The sequence below is a fragment of the Danio rerio genome, chromosome 16 (assembly GCF_049306965.1).
Source record: "Danio rerio strain Tuebingen ecotype United States chromosome 16, GRCz12tu, whole genome shotgun sequence".
Lineage (NCBI taxonomy): Eukaryota > Metazoa > Chordata > Actinopteri > Cypriniformes > Danionidae > Danio > Danio rerio.
In genome coordinates, this window is record NC_133191.1 from 5,679,332 (window position 1) to 5,695,415 (window position 16,084).

The following is a 16,084-nucleotide window of genomic DNA, read 5'->3' on the forward strand; positions in this document are numbered from 1 at the left end:
AAGTATACTATTGGTACTTTTTAATGGAAGTAGTTTAAAAGGATGCATACTATTTCATAAAGTGACACATTTCGTCTTTGTGTGTTTCAGAACCAGCTCTCTCCCGCTAGTAAAGGCACCTACAGGGAATATCTGGGCAAACTGGACCTGCAGTACACCAAACTGCTGGTTAGTGCTCTACCTGCTAACAAAACCTCTTCAGGACTGCTGTAGTGTTATATAATGTGTTTTTCTGCTCTTCAGAACACCTCCAAGTCTCGTCTGAGGAATCTGGATCAGCTGTATAACTTTGTCAACGCCGCCACCAAAGAACTGATGTGGCTCAATGACAAAGAGGAAGAGGAGGTCAACTACGACTGGAGTGAGCGCAACGCTAACATGGGCGCCAAGAAGGACAACTACTCAGTAAGTGTTGTTATAAAACTAGTTGTATGTTTGCACAAAGTGACCACACTTCGTTAATATTGTTAATTTATTCGTTTGCTGGAAATTAGAACTGAATTTAGAAATAGTTTTAAAAACAAATCTTTGAGTTTAAACTAAATTACAAAATGAAATATTTAGTTTAATGGATGTCTTCAGTAGGCACCGTTTCCTTAATCCACCAAAGTAAAGGAGTAAAGAGTAAAAGTAAAGTAAAGAGAAAATAAAGATGCAGAATGGAGGAGGCTCGTTCTTTATCTTCGTGCTGCAGATGGTTTGTTTAACTGTTTTCTTGCTAGTGTAGCGTTCAGTTTTTCCACTTACAAAGTCCGCCATGTAAATAGCAAATGTGCCGTGGCACAAGACATCGGACTCTTAAAGGGAATGTGAGATGATACTCGGATTGGTTTAATGCCTGTTATGCTCAAAACACATCCATAACTCATAAAGAGAATAAGCACAACCCTGTTAGACCATGTGCCAGGGCACATTTTGCTGTCCTTAAAATAGTAGAAAGAAAAAGTGGATTCGGACACGTCCTTAATGCTTTTGCGTCATGTGCTTTAGACTTTGCGCCTAGATCATTAAAATAGAGCCCAAGGCCTTTAAGCAGTTGATAAATAGGTAGATATATTTTACAGTCTGAAATCATCTTCATGGCTTCATTAATTCCTCAGGGACTGATGCGAGAACTGGAACTCAGAGAGAAGAAGGTCAATGACATCCAGGCTACAGGAGACAGACTCATTAAAGACGGACATCCAGGCAAGAAGACTGTGGAGGTAAGCAGATTTTAAATGAAAGGTCTTCTACTCAAGAAGCTGCATTTTTTTAATATCATTTTTTTTATCAAAAGTTATTCTTGCAAACTAATGTCCGACAGGATTATCAGCCTCCCAACATGAAACTGAGACTAAAGGGCTTTATTCTGAGAAAATTAATCCTTATTTAATGTTTTATCGCCCAGTCCTAATCATAAATGTCTTTACTATCACTGTTGATCAATTGTTGTGTTTTGAGTATTGAATGTGTGTGTTGTGTTGTTGGTCTGCAGGCATTCACCGCGGGTCTGCAGACTCAGTGGAGCTGGATCCTGCAGTTGTGTTGCTGCATTGAGACTCATCTCAAAGAAAACACTGCTTACTTTCAGGTGATACGCCATCAACCTTTCCACCCACCTATTTTTATACGCATTTTGGATTATTGTATAAACATGCTTGATGGAAATGCCAAGATGCCCAAACATTCCATCTTTGGATGGAAACGTGTAATCTACAGTAACTCTAATCTTCACCAGACATTGGTATTGATATAAACTGTATTAAATTGACATAAACGGTATTTTCAGCTTATCGTCTGCTCTCTTCAATAGTTCTTCGCTGATGTGAAAGAAGCGGACGAGAGGCTGAAGAAGATGCAGGATACGATGAAGAAGAAGTACATGTGCGACCGCAGCACCACCGCCACACGCCTAGAGGATCTGCTGCAGGACGCCGTCGTGAGTTCACACTAACAACTACACTAATGCTGGTGTCTGTTGTGCGTTTATCAGTATCGTTTACTGCACAGAGCTGAGGATCATGGACTGTGATGTTGTAGACTTGTACTGGAAGAAAAATTCAGATGCCAAAACTTGAACTCTGGTAGGTCAGCTTGGATTTCTGACAGCTTTACATTGTGACCTGCAGGAGGAAAGAGAGCAGGTAAACGAGTTCAAGAACGACATCGCCAACCTGAACAAGAGAGCCAAATCTGTGATCCAGCTGAAGCCACGAGACCCCACCTGCCCCTTCAGAGGAAAACTGCCCATCCAGGCCGTGTGCGACTTTAAGCAGATGGAGGTAAACACAATCACACACACATCGACAGCCAGTGAACGCTTACAAGTCAACATTGGCTCCAAAAATACATTGAGGACTGAATGTTCACTTGCCTCTATCTTCCCTGAAGTTTGGGTATAAACTTGGCTGTAGCCATTGACATCCAAAAATATGTACTTTAGAACCTTCCAAATTCCAACATTCTTCAAAATATCTTCTTTTGAGAAGTACTTTGATTTTTGGATGAACTGTTTATGTTTCCTCTCCAGATCACGATGCATAAGGGTGATGAGTGTGCGCTGATCAATAACTCTCAGCCGTCCCGGTGGAAGGTGCTGAACCGCTCAGGCGATGAGGCTGTCGTGCCTTCCATCTGCTTCCTGGTGCCACCTGTCAACAAGGAGGCCGTCGAGAGCGTCAGCGGGTAAACCAGATTAGCATTCTGTTGGTTGTATATATGTGGGTTTTTTGCATTATTCATGGGAGTTGCTATTTTTGTCAATAGTAGTTTTGCTAATTTTGTGTTAGCAAGTAATTAAAATAAATAAAAAATGAAAAGCAAAATTATCAGTTTAGAATATCTATATTTATTTATTATATACATTGAGTGCACAATATACAGTTTTCTGTGGACAAAAGTTGTATTTTTTACAGTTAGCATTTTATATTTTCTGAATTTTTTTTAATTTTGTGTAAGCAAGTAGTTAAAAACATTATTTAAATCTATTAAATATGTTATTTATTTATGACATTTGTACATCATGTACATTTTTTTATAGGCAGAAGTTTTTACCAGTATTTTGTCAAAATAACAGCTTAACAGTTTAACAGATTTCTTTTCTCAGAATTTTGTTTACTAATTTTGTGTAAGAAAAACGTTTAATTTAATAAATATGAAAAACAAAATACATTTTTTTTTATTGTTGATATAAATCCATTAAATGGGTCATTTGTTCATGGCATTTGTGAATAATATACAGTTTTGTTTAGTTTTTGTGGATAGAAGTTTTTTTTTTTTTTTTAACCAGTATTTTCCCAAATAAAAGCTTAACAATTTAATAGTTAATAGTTATCAAGTTTATTTTGAAAATTATTTAGTGATTCAAATAAATGTATTATTTAATTTTTGCATTCATGCATAATATACAATTTCCTTTGTTGACAAAAGTTGACAGTTTTTTTTACCAACCTAAAAAAACGTAACAATTTATTAGTTTATTAATTTATTATTAATTTATTTATTTTTTTATGTTACTAATTATGTGCATATATATATATATATATATATATATATATATATATATATATATATATATATATATATATATATATATATATGCTTTATTGTTTATTAATTCAATTAAACTTACTATTCATTTATGGAATTTATGCCTAATATACAATTTAAAATTAAAAATTTCAAAAGGCAGCAGACTTATACAAGTCCAAAATAAATAGCCAAAATAAAAGCTTGAACGGTTACCATGTTATAAACTTGAGGGCTTGAACATTTGAAAGAATGTCTTTTTTAATAATAAAAATTCCAACCATTTTAAGGTCAATAATATTAGCCCCCTAAGGCAATATTTTTTACATTGTCTACAGAGAACAGTAACTTGCCTAATTACCCTAACCTGTCTAATTAACCTAGTTAATCCTTTAAATGTCACTTTAAGCTGAATACTAGTATCTTGAAAATATCTAGTCAAATATTATTTACTGTCATCATGGCAAAGATAAAATAAATCAGTTATTAGAAATGAGTTATTAAAACTATTATGTTTAGAAATGTGCTGAAAAATATTCTTTGCGTTAAACAGAAACTGGGGAAAAAAATAAAAACTATAATAAAATCAAAACAAATACCAGTAAGGATGCAGACGAGACCGGATGTCTCACACATTCACTGCTTCAAACATGATTCCTCTGTTTTGTCATTGGTCAGTAAGTGCTCATGTCGGTGTGTTTTCTCTCAGTCTGGAGGCTGGACATCAGCAGACGGTAATTCTGTGGCAGAAGCTTCACGCTGATCTCCGTGCTCTGCTGTCCTGGCAGTATCTGATGAAGGACATCCAGCTCATCCGCTCCTGGAACATCACCATGGTATGATCATCACATCATATACAGCTGATGTCAGAATTATTCGCCCTCCTGTGATTTTTTTTCTTGTCTTTTTTTAATATTTCCCTAATGATGTTAAACAGAGGAATTTTTCACAGTGTTTCCTATACTATTTTTTTATTCTGGAGAAAATCTTATTTGATTTATTTCAGCTAGAATAAAAGCAGTTTTTAATTTTTTTTAAACCATTTTATGGTCAATATTATAAGCCCCATTAAGGATTTTGTTTTCTGATTGGTTACAGAACAAACTATAGTTATACAATGATTTGCCTAATTAATCTAATTAACCTAGTTAATTAAGCCTTTAAATTGCATTTTAAACTGAACACTAGTATTTTGAAAATTATCAAGTAAAATCTTATGTAATTTGGTTGTCTGCACCAAACGCGACATGACAGAAACTTTTAATTACTGTCACATTCTTTTAAATATCACACCCAAAACTAAACGGTAAGGGTTGTAATCTAATTATTACATTTGTATCCTATTTAATATGATTATAGTACATAGGCTACTGATTGATTGATGTTGGTTTGCATTGAGTCAGTTTTGACTTTTTCAAACTGTGTTACAACACAGGCTCATTTTGAAAATGTAGCCCTATATACAGTTAAAGTCAGAATTATTAGCCCCTCTGAATTATTAGCGCCCCTGTTTATTTTTTTCCCCAATTTCTGTTCTGTTCTGGGAAGATTGTTTCAGCACATTTCTAAGCATAATATTTTTAAAAACTTATTTCTAATAACTGATTTATTTTATCTTTTCCATGATGACAGTAAATAATATTTTACTAGCTATTTTTCAAGACATTTCTATACAGCTTAAAGTGACATTTAAAGGCTTAACTAGGTTAATAAGGTGAACTAGACAGGTTATTGTAATTAGGCAAGTTATTGTACAACGATGGTTTGTTTTGTAGATTATCGAAAAAAATTAGCTTAAAAGGGCTAATAATTTTGTCCTTAAAATAGTGTTTAAAAAAATTAATAACTGCTTTTGTTCTTGCCCAAATAAAACAAATAAGACTTACCCCAGAAGAAAAAATATTATCATACATACTGTGAAAATTTCATTGCTCTGTTAAAAATCATTTGGGAAATATTTTAAAAAGAAAATAAAAATTAAAAGGGGCTAATAATTCTGACTTCAACTGTACATTTCTAGAGATCGCGAATTATGTAGCCAGAAGTACATATGGCTGCATTTCGGCTTTAAAACGAATGCTATGGGGCGGTATGACGCCGTTCCTTTTTGCGCTTACCAGCTGACTGCTTACCTCAATACAGACGGATTTCCCGCTGTTACTAGTTTGTCTAGTTAGCTCGCCATGTGCGTCAGCGGACTTGAGATGCAGAGAGAATTGGTGATTTCGAAAACATTATTGGTTGGGTTTAGGGAAGGAGGAGGGTGGGTCAGTCGATCGGTCATTCAGTCATTTAGTCAGTCAGTCAGTCGACAGCAACCTCTAGTGGATTTACACTAGAAGATCAGGCACGAATGGCACTCGCGAGAGAAATTTGAGATCTAAAAAGTGTACACAGCAACTTCTGGTGGATTTACCTGAGAACAGCAGGCACGAATGGCACTCGCGAGAGAAGTTTGAGATCTGAAAATGCATACACAGCGGCCTCTGGTGGATTTACGCAAGAAGAGCAGGCGTGAATGAAACTCGCGCAAGAAATTCGAGATCTGAAAAATCGTAAACAGCGGCCTTTAGTGGATTCACGAAAACAAAAACTGCAACAACAAAAACACATACCATACACATAGTATGCTTTCAGAATAAGCCTGGGTTGGCTAGTTACTTTAATTTGAAGATCTGAGGTAAATTATTTGCTTCTTTCAGTAGTATGGCAATAAAAATCATGTGAAATGGTGTTCAAACTCACATTAGTAGCATTTAATACTATATAAAGCACATAATCAGTACCTGAGGTGATCATTGTCATAGTAGTTTATGCTGTTGTTCAGCCGTGATGTCGCAGAAATAGAAACCGTTGTGCATCGCTGTGGCCGCAATTCGTTTTAACATGAAAAAGATACCACTATTATGTAGTAATTTATTACGATGCAATCATTTTAAAGCAGCTTAATAGGGATGAATAGGAATATAATGAGAGCATTATGCTACTCTAGTGCACTGCATTAAAATGTTCTTTAAATATTTTTAAGGCAGAACTTGTTATTGAAAGTTATTTGAGAAACCAAAAAAGGAATCACTGAATAACCTCTTTGAGATCCTTTTATATTTTGGAGCAAATAACTGTCCTCTGTACAGTAAACTATATGGATACTTACCTCTAACTCAGTAATGTGATTGTTAGGTCGCAGACTGGCTGAGTTATTTTTAGTAAACAGACAGTAAACAAGCAGAATTGCTTTATTGAATAAAAGGTCTTCAAGGGATTGCCTTGACAAATTGAAGTAAAGACAAGAAATGGCTGTATTAATGTCTTAGAATAGTTTTGCTACAGGTTGTCAATGCCAGACATATATAATTGTGCATATAGAATGTACAGTATTTCAAGCAATTTTGAATGAAGAATAACTAACTCAAGCCACTGTTATTATGCAGATTTCAATGCAGCTTAATAGGGATGAATATGAAAATAATGAACCAAGACTATACAGGTGTCATAAAGTACTGTGCAGTAAAGTTTAAAGTAAAAAAAATAATGTGTGTATTCATTTATTTATTAATTTAATTCATTTCTGTGAATACATGAACATCTATCTTTTATCACAATCTTAAACCTACCCATACCTTCAAAGCTATCCCTTACCATAAGCAACCCCTAAAGAAACACTCCACATTTTTTTAGAAATAGGCATACAGTATTTTTCTGCTCCCCTAAAGATAAACAATTATCATTTCGGAATCTATTCAGCTGATCTACAGGTCTGGCGTGAGCCCTTTTAGCTTAGCTTAGCATAGATCATGGAATTGGATTAGACCATTAGCATCTCGCTCAAAAAATAAAAATTAAATAGTTTAGAGAATATTCATATTCTTCTGTTGTTACGTTGTGTGCTAAGACTGAAAAATAAATAATATTATGCAGCACTGTTACCTAACTAGGGACTATTTTCAGGCTCTGCGTAATATTGTGCTGCTGCAGTCATGGTACGGCAGTAAAGCTCCTTGATTATTACACCAAAATGAAAGTATAGTTCAGGAACTTTTAATTGGTATTAGTACAAGATATACAGAACTACAGAAGAGTCAAGCTTTAAATATGAAAATTATCTAATCTCTTAGAATTTCTGAGCAAGATGCTAATGGTCTAATCCGATTAAATGATCTATGCTAAGCTAAGCTAAAAGTGATCAAGCCAGACTCGCCTGAATGAAACTCAACTCTACAACTCTATAGGAGTTTGTTTACTTAAACCGGGGTGTCCAAACTCGGTCCTGGAGGGTTCGAGTTTGGACACCCCTGCTTTAAACCTACCACTAAATCTATCCCTAATTTTAACCAAAGCTTTTTAGAAACAAAAGTCTGCAGTACATCATGCGATACAGTACATCTAAAAGCTGCTCTATGTTGATTGAGCTTAGGTGAGGGTTCATAAGTTCACATATTGAGTTTAATCTATGCATTTTGTTCAGTTCAAGACGATGAAGCCAGACGAGTACCGGCTGATCCTGAGGAACCTGCAGCTCCACTATCAGGACTTTCTCAAAGACAGAGAAGAGTCAAAGCTCTTCAATTCCAGTGACAACATGCAGATCGAGAGGGACTATAAGGAGACCACACAGCATTTTGACAACCTTTTGCGCACGCTGGAGAAAGGTACACACTAGTCACCACACACACAGAGAGATTTGTTCATATATCCATATGGGGACTTACACTGATGTACCGGGCATCCAGAAAGTATTCATAGCGTTTCACTTTTTCCACATTGTTTTATGTTACAGCCTTATTCTAAAATGGATTAAATAATGACAATGTGAAAAAAGTTTTTGAAATTGTTGCTAATTTATTAAAAATAAAAACCTTAGAAATCACATGCACATCAGTATTCACTGCCTTTGCTGTAAAGCTCTAGATTGAGCTCAGGTACATTCTGTTTTCACTGTTCATTCTTGATATGTTTTAGCAGCTTAATTGGAGATCACCTGTGGTAAATTCAGTTGATTGGACATGAATTGAAAAGGCATACACCTGTCTATATAAGGGCCCAGGGTTGACAGTGCATGTCAAAGCACAAACCAAGCATGAAGACAAAGGAATTGTCTGTAGACCTCCGAGACAGGATTGTCTCGAGACACAAGGCTGGGGAAGCAGAAACATTTCTGCTGTTCTGAAAGTTCTAATGAGCACGGTGGCAAGATGTTTGGACCACTGGGACTCTTCCTAGAGCTGGCCGGCCATCTAAGCTGAGTGATCGGGGGAGAAGGGCCTTAGTCAGGGAGGTGATCAATAACCTGATGGTCACTCTATCTGAGCTCCAGCGTTCTTCTATGGAGAGAGAAGAACTTTACAGAAGAACAACCATCTGTGCAGCAATCCACCAATCAGGCCTGTCTGGTAGAGCGGCCAGACGGAAGCCAATCCCCACCTGGAATTTGCCAAAAGGCATCTGAAGGACTCTCAGACCATAAGAAACTAAATTCTCTGCTCTGATGAGACTAAAATTTAACTCTTTTGGAGTAAATGCCAGGCGTTACATTTGGAGAAAACCAGGCACCCGCTCATTACCAGGCTAATACCATCCCTACAGTGAAGCATGGTGGTGGCAGCATTATGCTGTGGGGATGTTTTTCAGCAGCAGGAACTGAAAGAATAGTCAGGATAGAGGGAAAGATGAATGCAGCAATGTACAGAGACATCCTGAATGAAAACCTGCTTCAGAGTGCTCTTGACCTCAGACTGGGGAGACGGTTCATCTCAGACTGGGGAGGCGGTGTGCTTTGGGACAATGACCCAAAGCACACCGCCAAAATATCATGTGGCTTCACAACAACTCGGTGAATGGCCCAGCCAGAGCCCAGACCTAAGTTCACTGAACATTTCTGGAGAGATCTGAAAATGGCAGTACACCGTTGCTTCCCATCCAACCTGATAGAGCTTGAGAGGTACAGCAAAAAGGAATGGGCGAAAATTCCCAAAGACAGGTGTGCCAAGCTTGTGGCATCATATTCAAAAAGACTTGAGGATGTAATCGCTGCCAAAGGTGCATCAACAAAGTATTGAGCAAAGGCTGTGAATACTGATCTTCCTGTGATTTTTCAGGTTTTTTATTTTTAATAAATTTGCAAAAATTAAAAAAAAAAAAATTTTTTTCAAATTGTCATTAGGGGCTATTGTGTGTAGAATTTGGAGGAAATAAATGACTTTTATTCATTTTGGAATAAGGCTGTAACATAAAAAATGTGGGAAAAGTGAAGCGCTATCAATACTTTCCGGATGCACTGTAAATGATGTTTCTACTATAAAAACTGTATATTCTGCCCCTCTACCCCATGAGTATAGTTCATATTTTAGTTTTCTAAAATAAGCTTGGTGGGGTAACTGTTGAATTCACATTACAGGAGCCGCTGTCAGAGCACAGGGTGAGTCTGGATGAGATTAGTCCATGAATGAGCTGCTTTATTTATGTTTTGTCAGCATTTGTGCTTTGGATAGTCGTGCATCTCTACAGAGTGTGCATGTGTTGAGGGGGAAAAACATCCTGCAAATGATATGTTTCTGAGTCGAATTCATTCAGATTTGGGGTCATATTATAAAACATATCCAAATCCATTGAAAAAAATGTATTGACATTGTCCAAGATGTCCCCTTAAGATGTCTGCATCAATGCAAATGTATTATAAAGGATTTTTGCATACACAGGGAGCATGTTAAATGCAAGCAAAGTGTGTAGTTTAATGTTTCAAAAACATGTTTCTATTTGATAAATAATCTCCAAGATCATTCAGTGTAACAGATATAATTTATGTTGAAAATGACACACTTATCGTGACAAAAATTAAAGAATAAGTCATCATAGTAAACTGGATCATTTTGATGTGATTAAACACATTTTGCTGACAAATGGGTACATAGTTTTTGAAGTACAGTGGCAAGAGGTAAAGATTTTGAATGACAAATGATTTTGTATTATATTTTGTATTCATATTTTCTATATTTAGTATTTTGGAGCCGATATGTGAGTATTTATTAGAATGTTTTAATCTTTCATGAAATGATTCTGCTTTAAATTTGCCTGACATTACTTCTTTGACATAGAAACTATTGTTACACTGAATGACTTTATTTTTTAAGCCCTGAAATAGGCTTGAATTCTTCATGCACAGTATCGTTTTAATTTATTTATTTTTTGGTATGAAATATGAGCCACTAACACAGACTGAATGTGTGTGAAGTGACATGAATGTTGGCTGCAGCACACCAATGTTTCTTTAGTGTCACAGAGATATTGTTGATGGGTTTTAGTTTTGCATATAATTTGCAACACGGGCTCATTAGCCCCTTTCACACAGTGATACCGGTAAATATCCGGAAAATTTCCGGAACTACTTTACCGGTATATTAAAAAAAACGCTGTTCACACAGGCGAGGACGTTACGGAATTTTTCCGGAAAAGAGCATTCACACATCCATCGCAAAATGCCGGTAAATTCTGACATCATTAACCAGAAATGACCTCTAAACGGCTGCGCTTGTGTTTGTAAACATTTGACTACATCACAAACTCTTCGGATGGATCAGTATTGAGTACAACTCTAATGAAAACATAGGGAAACACTTTGATATGTGTGTGTGCTGGCGCTATGGGCGCTCACGGGCGCACGCAAAGCTTGAAGGTAAACAAACAACGGATTATCATAAACATTTTATCGATAATTATTTACACAGCATTAAGAAGGAACATAGAAACATTATCTGACTAACATCTAGCAGCTAAAGGTGTCTGGAAAAAATATTCAAAGGCTTTTATTCTCATAAACTGCGCGCACGTGAATGCGTCTGACTGTTGTGATTGGCTAAAGCAGGTGTCTCAAGTCAGCCCATTCTAGACGTGGACGCGCTTATTACGGTAATCTTCCTTCTGCATTCACACAGCGCAGCATTCCGGCAAATTGCCGGTAATGTTACAACTTCTCTTTCCGGAAAATAGCCAGAACAAATTTACCGGTATTTTCAAAAAGGGCCTGTTCACACATACAATCTTTCCGGAAAATTGCCGGTAATTTTCCGGAAAGGTCTGTATGTGTGAAAGGGGCTATTGTAAAAAGTTACCCCTGTATACATTTCTGGAGAGTGAATATTATGTAACCAGAGGTATGTATGGCTGCATTTCGTCTTTAAAATGAACGCTATGAGGTGGTATGGCGACGGCTTTTGATTCTTTTCGTGCTACTAGCTGACCACTTACCTGTGTATGGACGGCTTTTTTCACTGTTATCAGTTTGCCCAGTAGCTCGCCGTATACGTTGGCAGACTTAAGACGCAGAAAGGAGTTGACTGAAATGGTCAAAGAACGGTTCCATAAAGTAGGTAAAACAAAAACAAAAGGCAAAAAAATAAATAAATAAACAAGTAAATAACTGGTTGAGAATGTGGTAAAATCTGAAAACATGGTAAAAATCTAGCGCAAGATTTTCTTTTTCTGGATTGCTTTTGAAACTGTTGGTTGAGTTTAGCAAAGGGGGTGGGTGGGTCAATCGGTGCTTTTGAAAACAGGACTTAGGGAAAAAGGTGGGTGGGGATATCGTTCAGTCAGTCAGTTAGTTGACAGTGACCTCTGGTGGATTTATGCAAGAACAGCAGGCGCGAATGGTACTTCCAAGAGAAATTTGAGATTTCGGAAAGCATACACAGCGTCCTCTGGTGGATTTGTGAAAACAAAAACAGCAAAAAACGTAGCTCCTGGGACATATTTGGCACTCTCCATAAATGTATACAAGGATATGTGTCAATACTGAGCCTGTGTTGCAAGAAATGTTTTCAGTTTCCATTCTATTTCTGGCATTTTTAGTGGCATTTTATATTTATGATATTTGATGTCTCGTTTTTGTTTTGCTCAATTTATTACATCAAGTTAAAGATAAAATGACAAATAACAAAAAAAAAATCTATTTGCTGTATTAAACCTGATCTTATATGTAAATGAAACAATTTTATATTTTATTTTAGTGGCAAATTCAGACAATTTATGAACACGTACGATTTTAAAAAGAAGGCATGGCACCAAACCCCACTCCTAAACTCAACCGTAACTAGGGGATGAGCAAACTGTGGTAAAATTAAAAAATGAGATGGTACAAATTCATATGAATTAGCCTCTAAATCTAAAAGTTCTGAATTGGTGTGATATAGCAATGAATTTTTTCATATATGAATTATTAGCCCCCGTGTATATTACAGAAAGAAGATTTTTTTCAACACATTTCTGAACATAATAGTTTTAATAGCTAATTTCTAATAATTTCTTTTATCTTTGCTGCGATGACAGTACATAATATTTTACTAGATGTTTTTTCAATATACTAGTATTCAGCCTAAAGTGACATTTTAAGGATTAACTTGGTTAATTAGGCATTGTTCTGTAAACAATAGGAAAAAAAAAAACAATTGCTTAATGGGGCTAATATTATAGACCGTAAAATGCTTTTAAAAAAATTAAAAAAGTGCTTTTATTCCAGCCGAAATAAATCAAATAAGACTTTCTCCAGAAGAAAAAAATATTACAGGAAGTACTGTGATAAATTCCTTGCTCTGTTAAACATCATTTGGAAAATATTTGAAAAAAAAAATTTTTCACAGAAGGGCGAATAATTTTGACTTCAACTGTATTTTATTTCAAGTGACAAAAATGGTCATAGTTTTATTGTTGTGGTTTCAGTGAACCGTGCCGTTCACATATGACAGGAGAGATAAAGTGTTGATTTTGGTTTAGTTTTGATGGAAAATAATCCTAACAGAGGTTTTCTCTTCACAGGTGAGCAGGATGAATCTGTGTGCAAGTCGTACATCACCCAAATCAAAAACCTGCGTCTGCAGATCGAGGACTGTGAGTCTCGAACGGTGGCTCGTATCCGACAGCCTGTGGATAAAGATCCACTCAGAGACTGCATTCAGAAAACTGCTGACCAGAAGGTACGACAGAAACATGCACTCCTAATAATAATACTAACAAAACAATTGTTTTTTTTATCTCATGTATAAAAGTAGTTCCCAGAGATGTGTTGCGGCTGGAAGGGTATCTGCTGTGTAAAGCATATGCTGAATAAGTTGGCGGTTTATTCCACTGTGGCGATCCTGGATTAATAAAGGGATTAGGCCGAAAAGAAAATGAATTAATGAATGTATACAAGTATGATTTGACAATTAAAAAATTAGACTGCATGTTTGTGATATTTGGCTTTTGTGTATCTCTTCAACAGAAAGTGCACGTGGAGTTGGACGGCATCAAGAAGAACCTGAATAAAGTGTCTGAGAAAGCAGAGGAGGTGCTGTCCTCCGCGGATCAGTCCAGTGCTCCAGTCCTGCGCTCAGAGCTGGACATCACCCTGCAGAAGATGGATCAAACTTACAACCTGTCTTCCATCTACCTGGAGAAGTATGAACCGCTCTCATTTCTGTGCACAAATACACTGTTCACAGTACCAGTGGCATTATATCATATTTATAACCACATCTTAGGATAGTGGGGATTGTGAGTCACCGGCATTGCTATTTTAGGGGTAGTGGACTAAAACGTTTGTAAACCTCTGCTCTAATTAATAAAAAAGTCCTTAATGATGTATAAGATGAAACAACACCTTACTCTGCAGGCTGAAGACAATAGAGGTGGTGATCCGCAACACACAAGGGGCAGAAGATGTTGTGAAGAAATATGAGAATCGCCTGCGTGAGGTTCATACAGTTCCTACAAACGTGCAGGAGGTGGAGAACTACTGCTCAGAGCTCAAGGTAACGTGGGGGGTAATACATTTACATTTAGTCATTTAGCAGATGCTTCTGTCCAAAGCAACTTACAATTGAGGAGGTATTCAGCGATTCAACAAGAAGAGGCAATACAAACAAGTGCTAGTTATTCAAAGTAACTTGTTTGTGTTCAGAGATTTTTGTGCTAGAGTAGGAGTTTTTTTTTTTTGAGAGAGAGAGAAGGAGAGAAAGACAATGCTTCTTATAGGTGGTTTTGGTATTATTCATCGGGGTTCAGGTGTTCTCAGAAGAGATGGGTTTTTAATTGTCATTTGAAGGATACCTGCAAATCCACAGTCCAATTGGGGATGGGAATATCATTCCACCAGCGTGGAACAGTGAATGAAAAGGTTTTGGAAAGTGATTTATTGCCTCTCTGTGATGGCACCACAAGGTGGTGCTCATACTCTGACTGAAGGCTCCTGGAGGGGATATAGACCTTCAGGAGCAGGAGGAGGTAAGTGCCAGTGGCTGTCCTGTTCATCAGTGATTCAAAGGCGCATGCAACGCACGTAGCTGTGCATTTATACTTCTGCGCGCTGTCTCTGTTGGTCTGCAATAACACTTCCGAAACGCTAGTTGGCAGTGAAGTGTTAATGTTCCTCTGTGTCGAGTTTCTTCGCTGGTGTTTTGTTCTTTCTAACCGCTTCCGGGATGTACAAGTGGCTCAAACTCGCTCATTTTGAGGCAGGAACCGGCGGACGTGCAACAACTTTAACTATAAGGTAAACACAAAACAAAACTTTCCATCCGGAGCTCCTTCACGGGACTCCACACCCGTCGCGCGGCTCTCGGTCCCTACCAGACTCGTCAGCGCTACCAAGCCGACCAATCACAGAGCTTTCGCTATGCATCGTTACGACGTTACATTTTTTGAGAGGTGCACGTCAGCAACGCCGACGGCCACGGCGTAGGGCTATGTATCAGCGCCATAGCATACGCGTGTGCTTAATGCAGAAGTATAAATCAGCCCTAACGCTCTAGCTCATCTAGTCTTCAATGAGCTAAAGAAAGCCCATACACTGCCCCTCTTTGGGCCCTATCATACACCCGGCGCAGTGTGGCGCAAGGCGCGGCGCAATAGTCTTTTGGTAGTTTCAGCTTGGCGCAAGAGTCGTTTTGAGGCAAATGCATTTGCGCTCAGATGTGCACCCATAGGCGTTCTGGTCTAAAAAGGGAGGCGTTCTGAGGCGGACCGCTGGCGCGTTGCTATTTTGAGAAACTATAATAGATTTTTCATTAGACCAAAACAAACCCGGTCTAAACTCCGGCGCAGAGTTGCACCTCGCTTACACACTGCTTAATACGCACAAGAGAGCAATAGGCAAATATCTTTACATATGAAAAAATTTAAAATATTAAGTATATATATATAGGATATAATAAGAATAGATATAGAATATAAATATAAAGGATTAAAGTATTACAAAACATTTTCTAGCCTACAAAAATATGAACAATTACTGCTTTTATGTCTTCTTCATCTCGGGAGGCTTTTTCAGTTCATTCATAACAATTTGCTTTTGTATAATGTTATTATTATTAGCAGTATTATTTATTATATCTATATTTATATTTGTTTTATTAAAAACAAGCTCAGATTTGCCCACCTGTCAGGTTTTAGACCATATGTGGCACAGCATGTGTTTTAGGATATAACTCAGGTTTTTGATCACATTTTGTTATTATTATTCATTTATTAGTTTGCTGGAAATTAGAACTGAATTTAGAAATAGTTTTGAAACGAATATTTGCGCTTAACAAACAAAAGTTTTTAT

The 16,084-nt window shown here is 37.0% G+C and overlaps 1 protein-coding gene across 50 annotated transcripts in view; it reads left to right on the plus strand.

Moving 5' to 3' along the window:
• Nucleotides 1-16,084, plus strand: part of plecb (plectin b) — a 246,898-nt gene that overhangs the window by 210,281 nt on the left and 20,533 nt on the right. For 26 of the 50 annotated variants that reach the window (XM_073925724.1, XM_073925725.1, XM_073925727.1 and 23 more), the window contains 13 exons: nucleotides 91-168; nucleotides 244-405; nucleotides 1,101-1,205; nucleotides 1,478-1,573; nucleotides 1,796-1,921; nucleotides 2,112-2,264; nucleotides 2,513-2,667; nucleotides 4,220-4,346; nucleotides 7,976-8,159; nucleotides 9,905-9,925; nucleotides 13,318-13,475; nucleotides 13,763-13,938; nucleotides 14,153-14,291. In XM_073925724.1, coding sequence (XP_073781825.1) covers nucleotides 91-168; nucleotides 244-405; nucleotides 1,101-1,205; nucleotides 1,478-1,573; nucleotides 1,796-1,921; nucleotides 2,112-2,264; nucleotides 2,513-2,667; nucleotides 4,220-4,346; nucleotides 7,976-8,159; nucleotides 9,905-9,925; nucleotides 13,318-13,475; nucleotides 13,763-13,938; nucleotides 14,153-14,291 — 1,680 coding nt within the window. The remainder of the gene's footprint in view (nucleotides 1-90; nucleotides 169-243; nucleotides 406-1,100; nucleotides 1,206-1,477; nucleotides 1,574-1,795; nucleotides 1,922-2,111; nucleotides 2,265-2,512; nucleotides 2,668-4,219; nucleotides 4,347-7,975; nucleotides 8,160-9,904; nucleotides 9,926-13,317; nucleotides 13,476-13,762; nucleotides 13,939-14,152; nucleotides 14,292-16,084) is intronic. The other 24 variants (XM_073925718.1, XM_073925740.1, XM_073925719.1 and 21 more) reach the window with 1 other exon arrangement.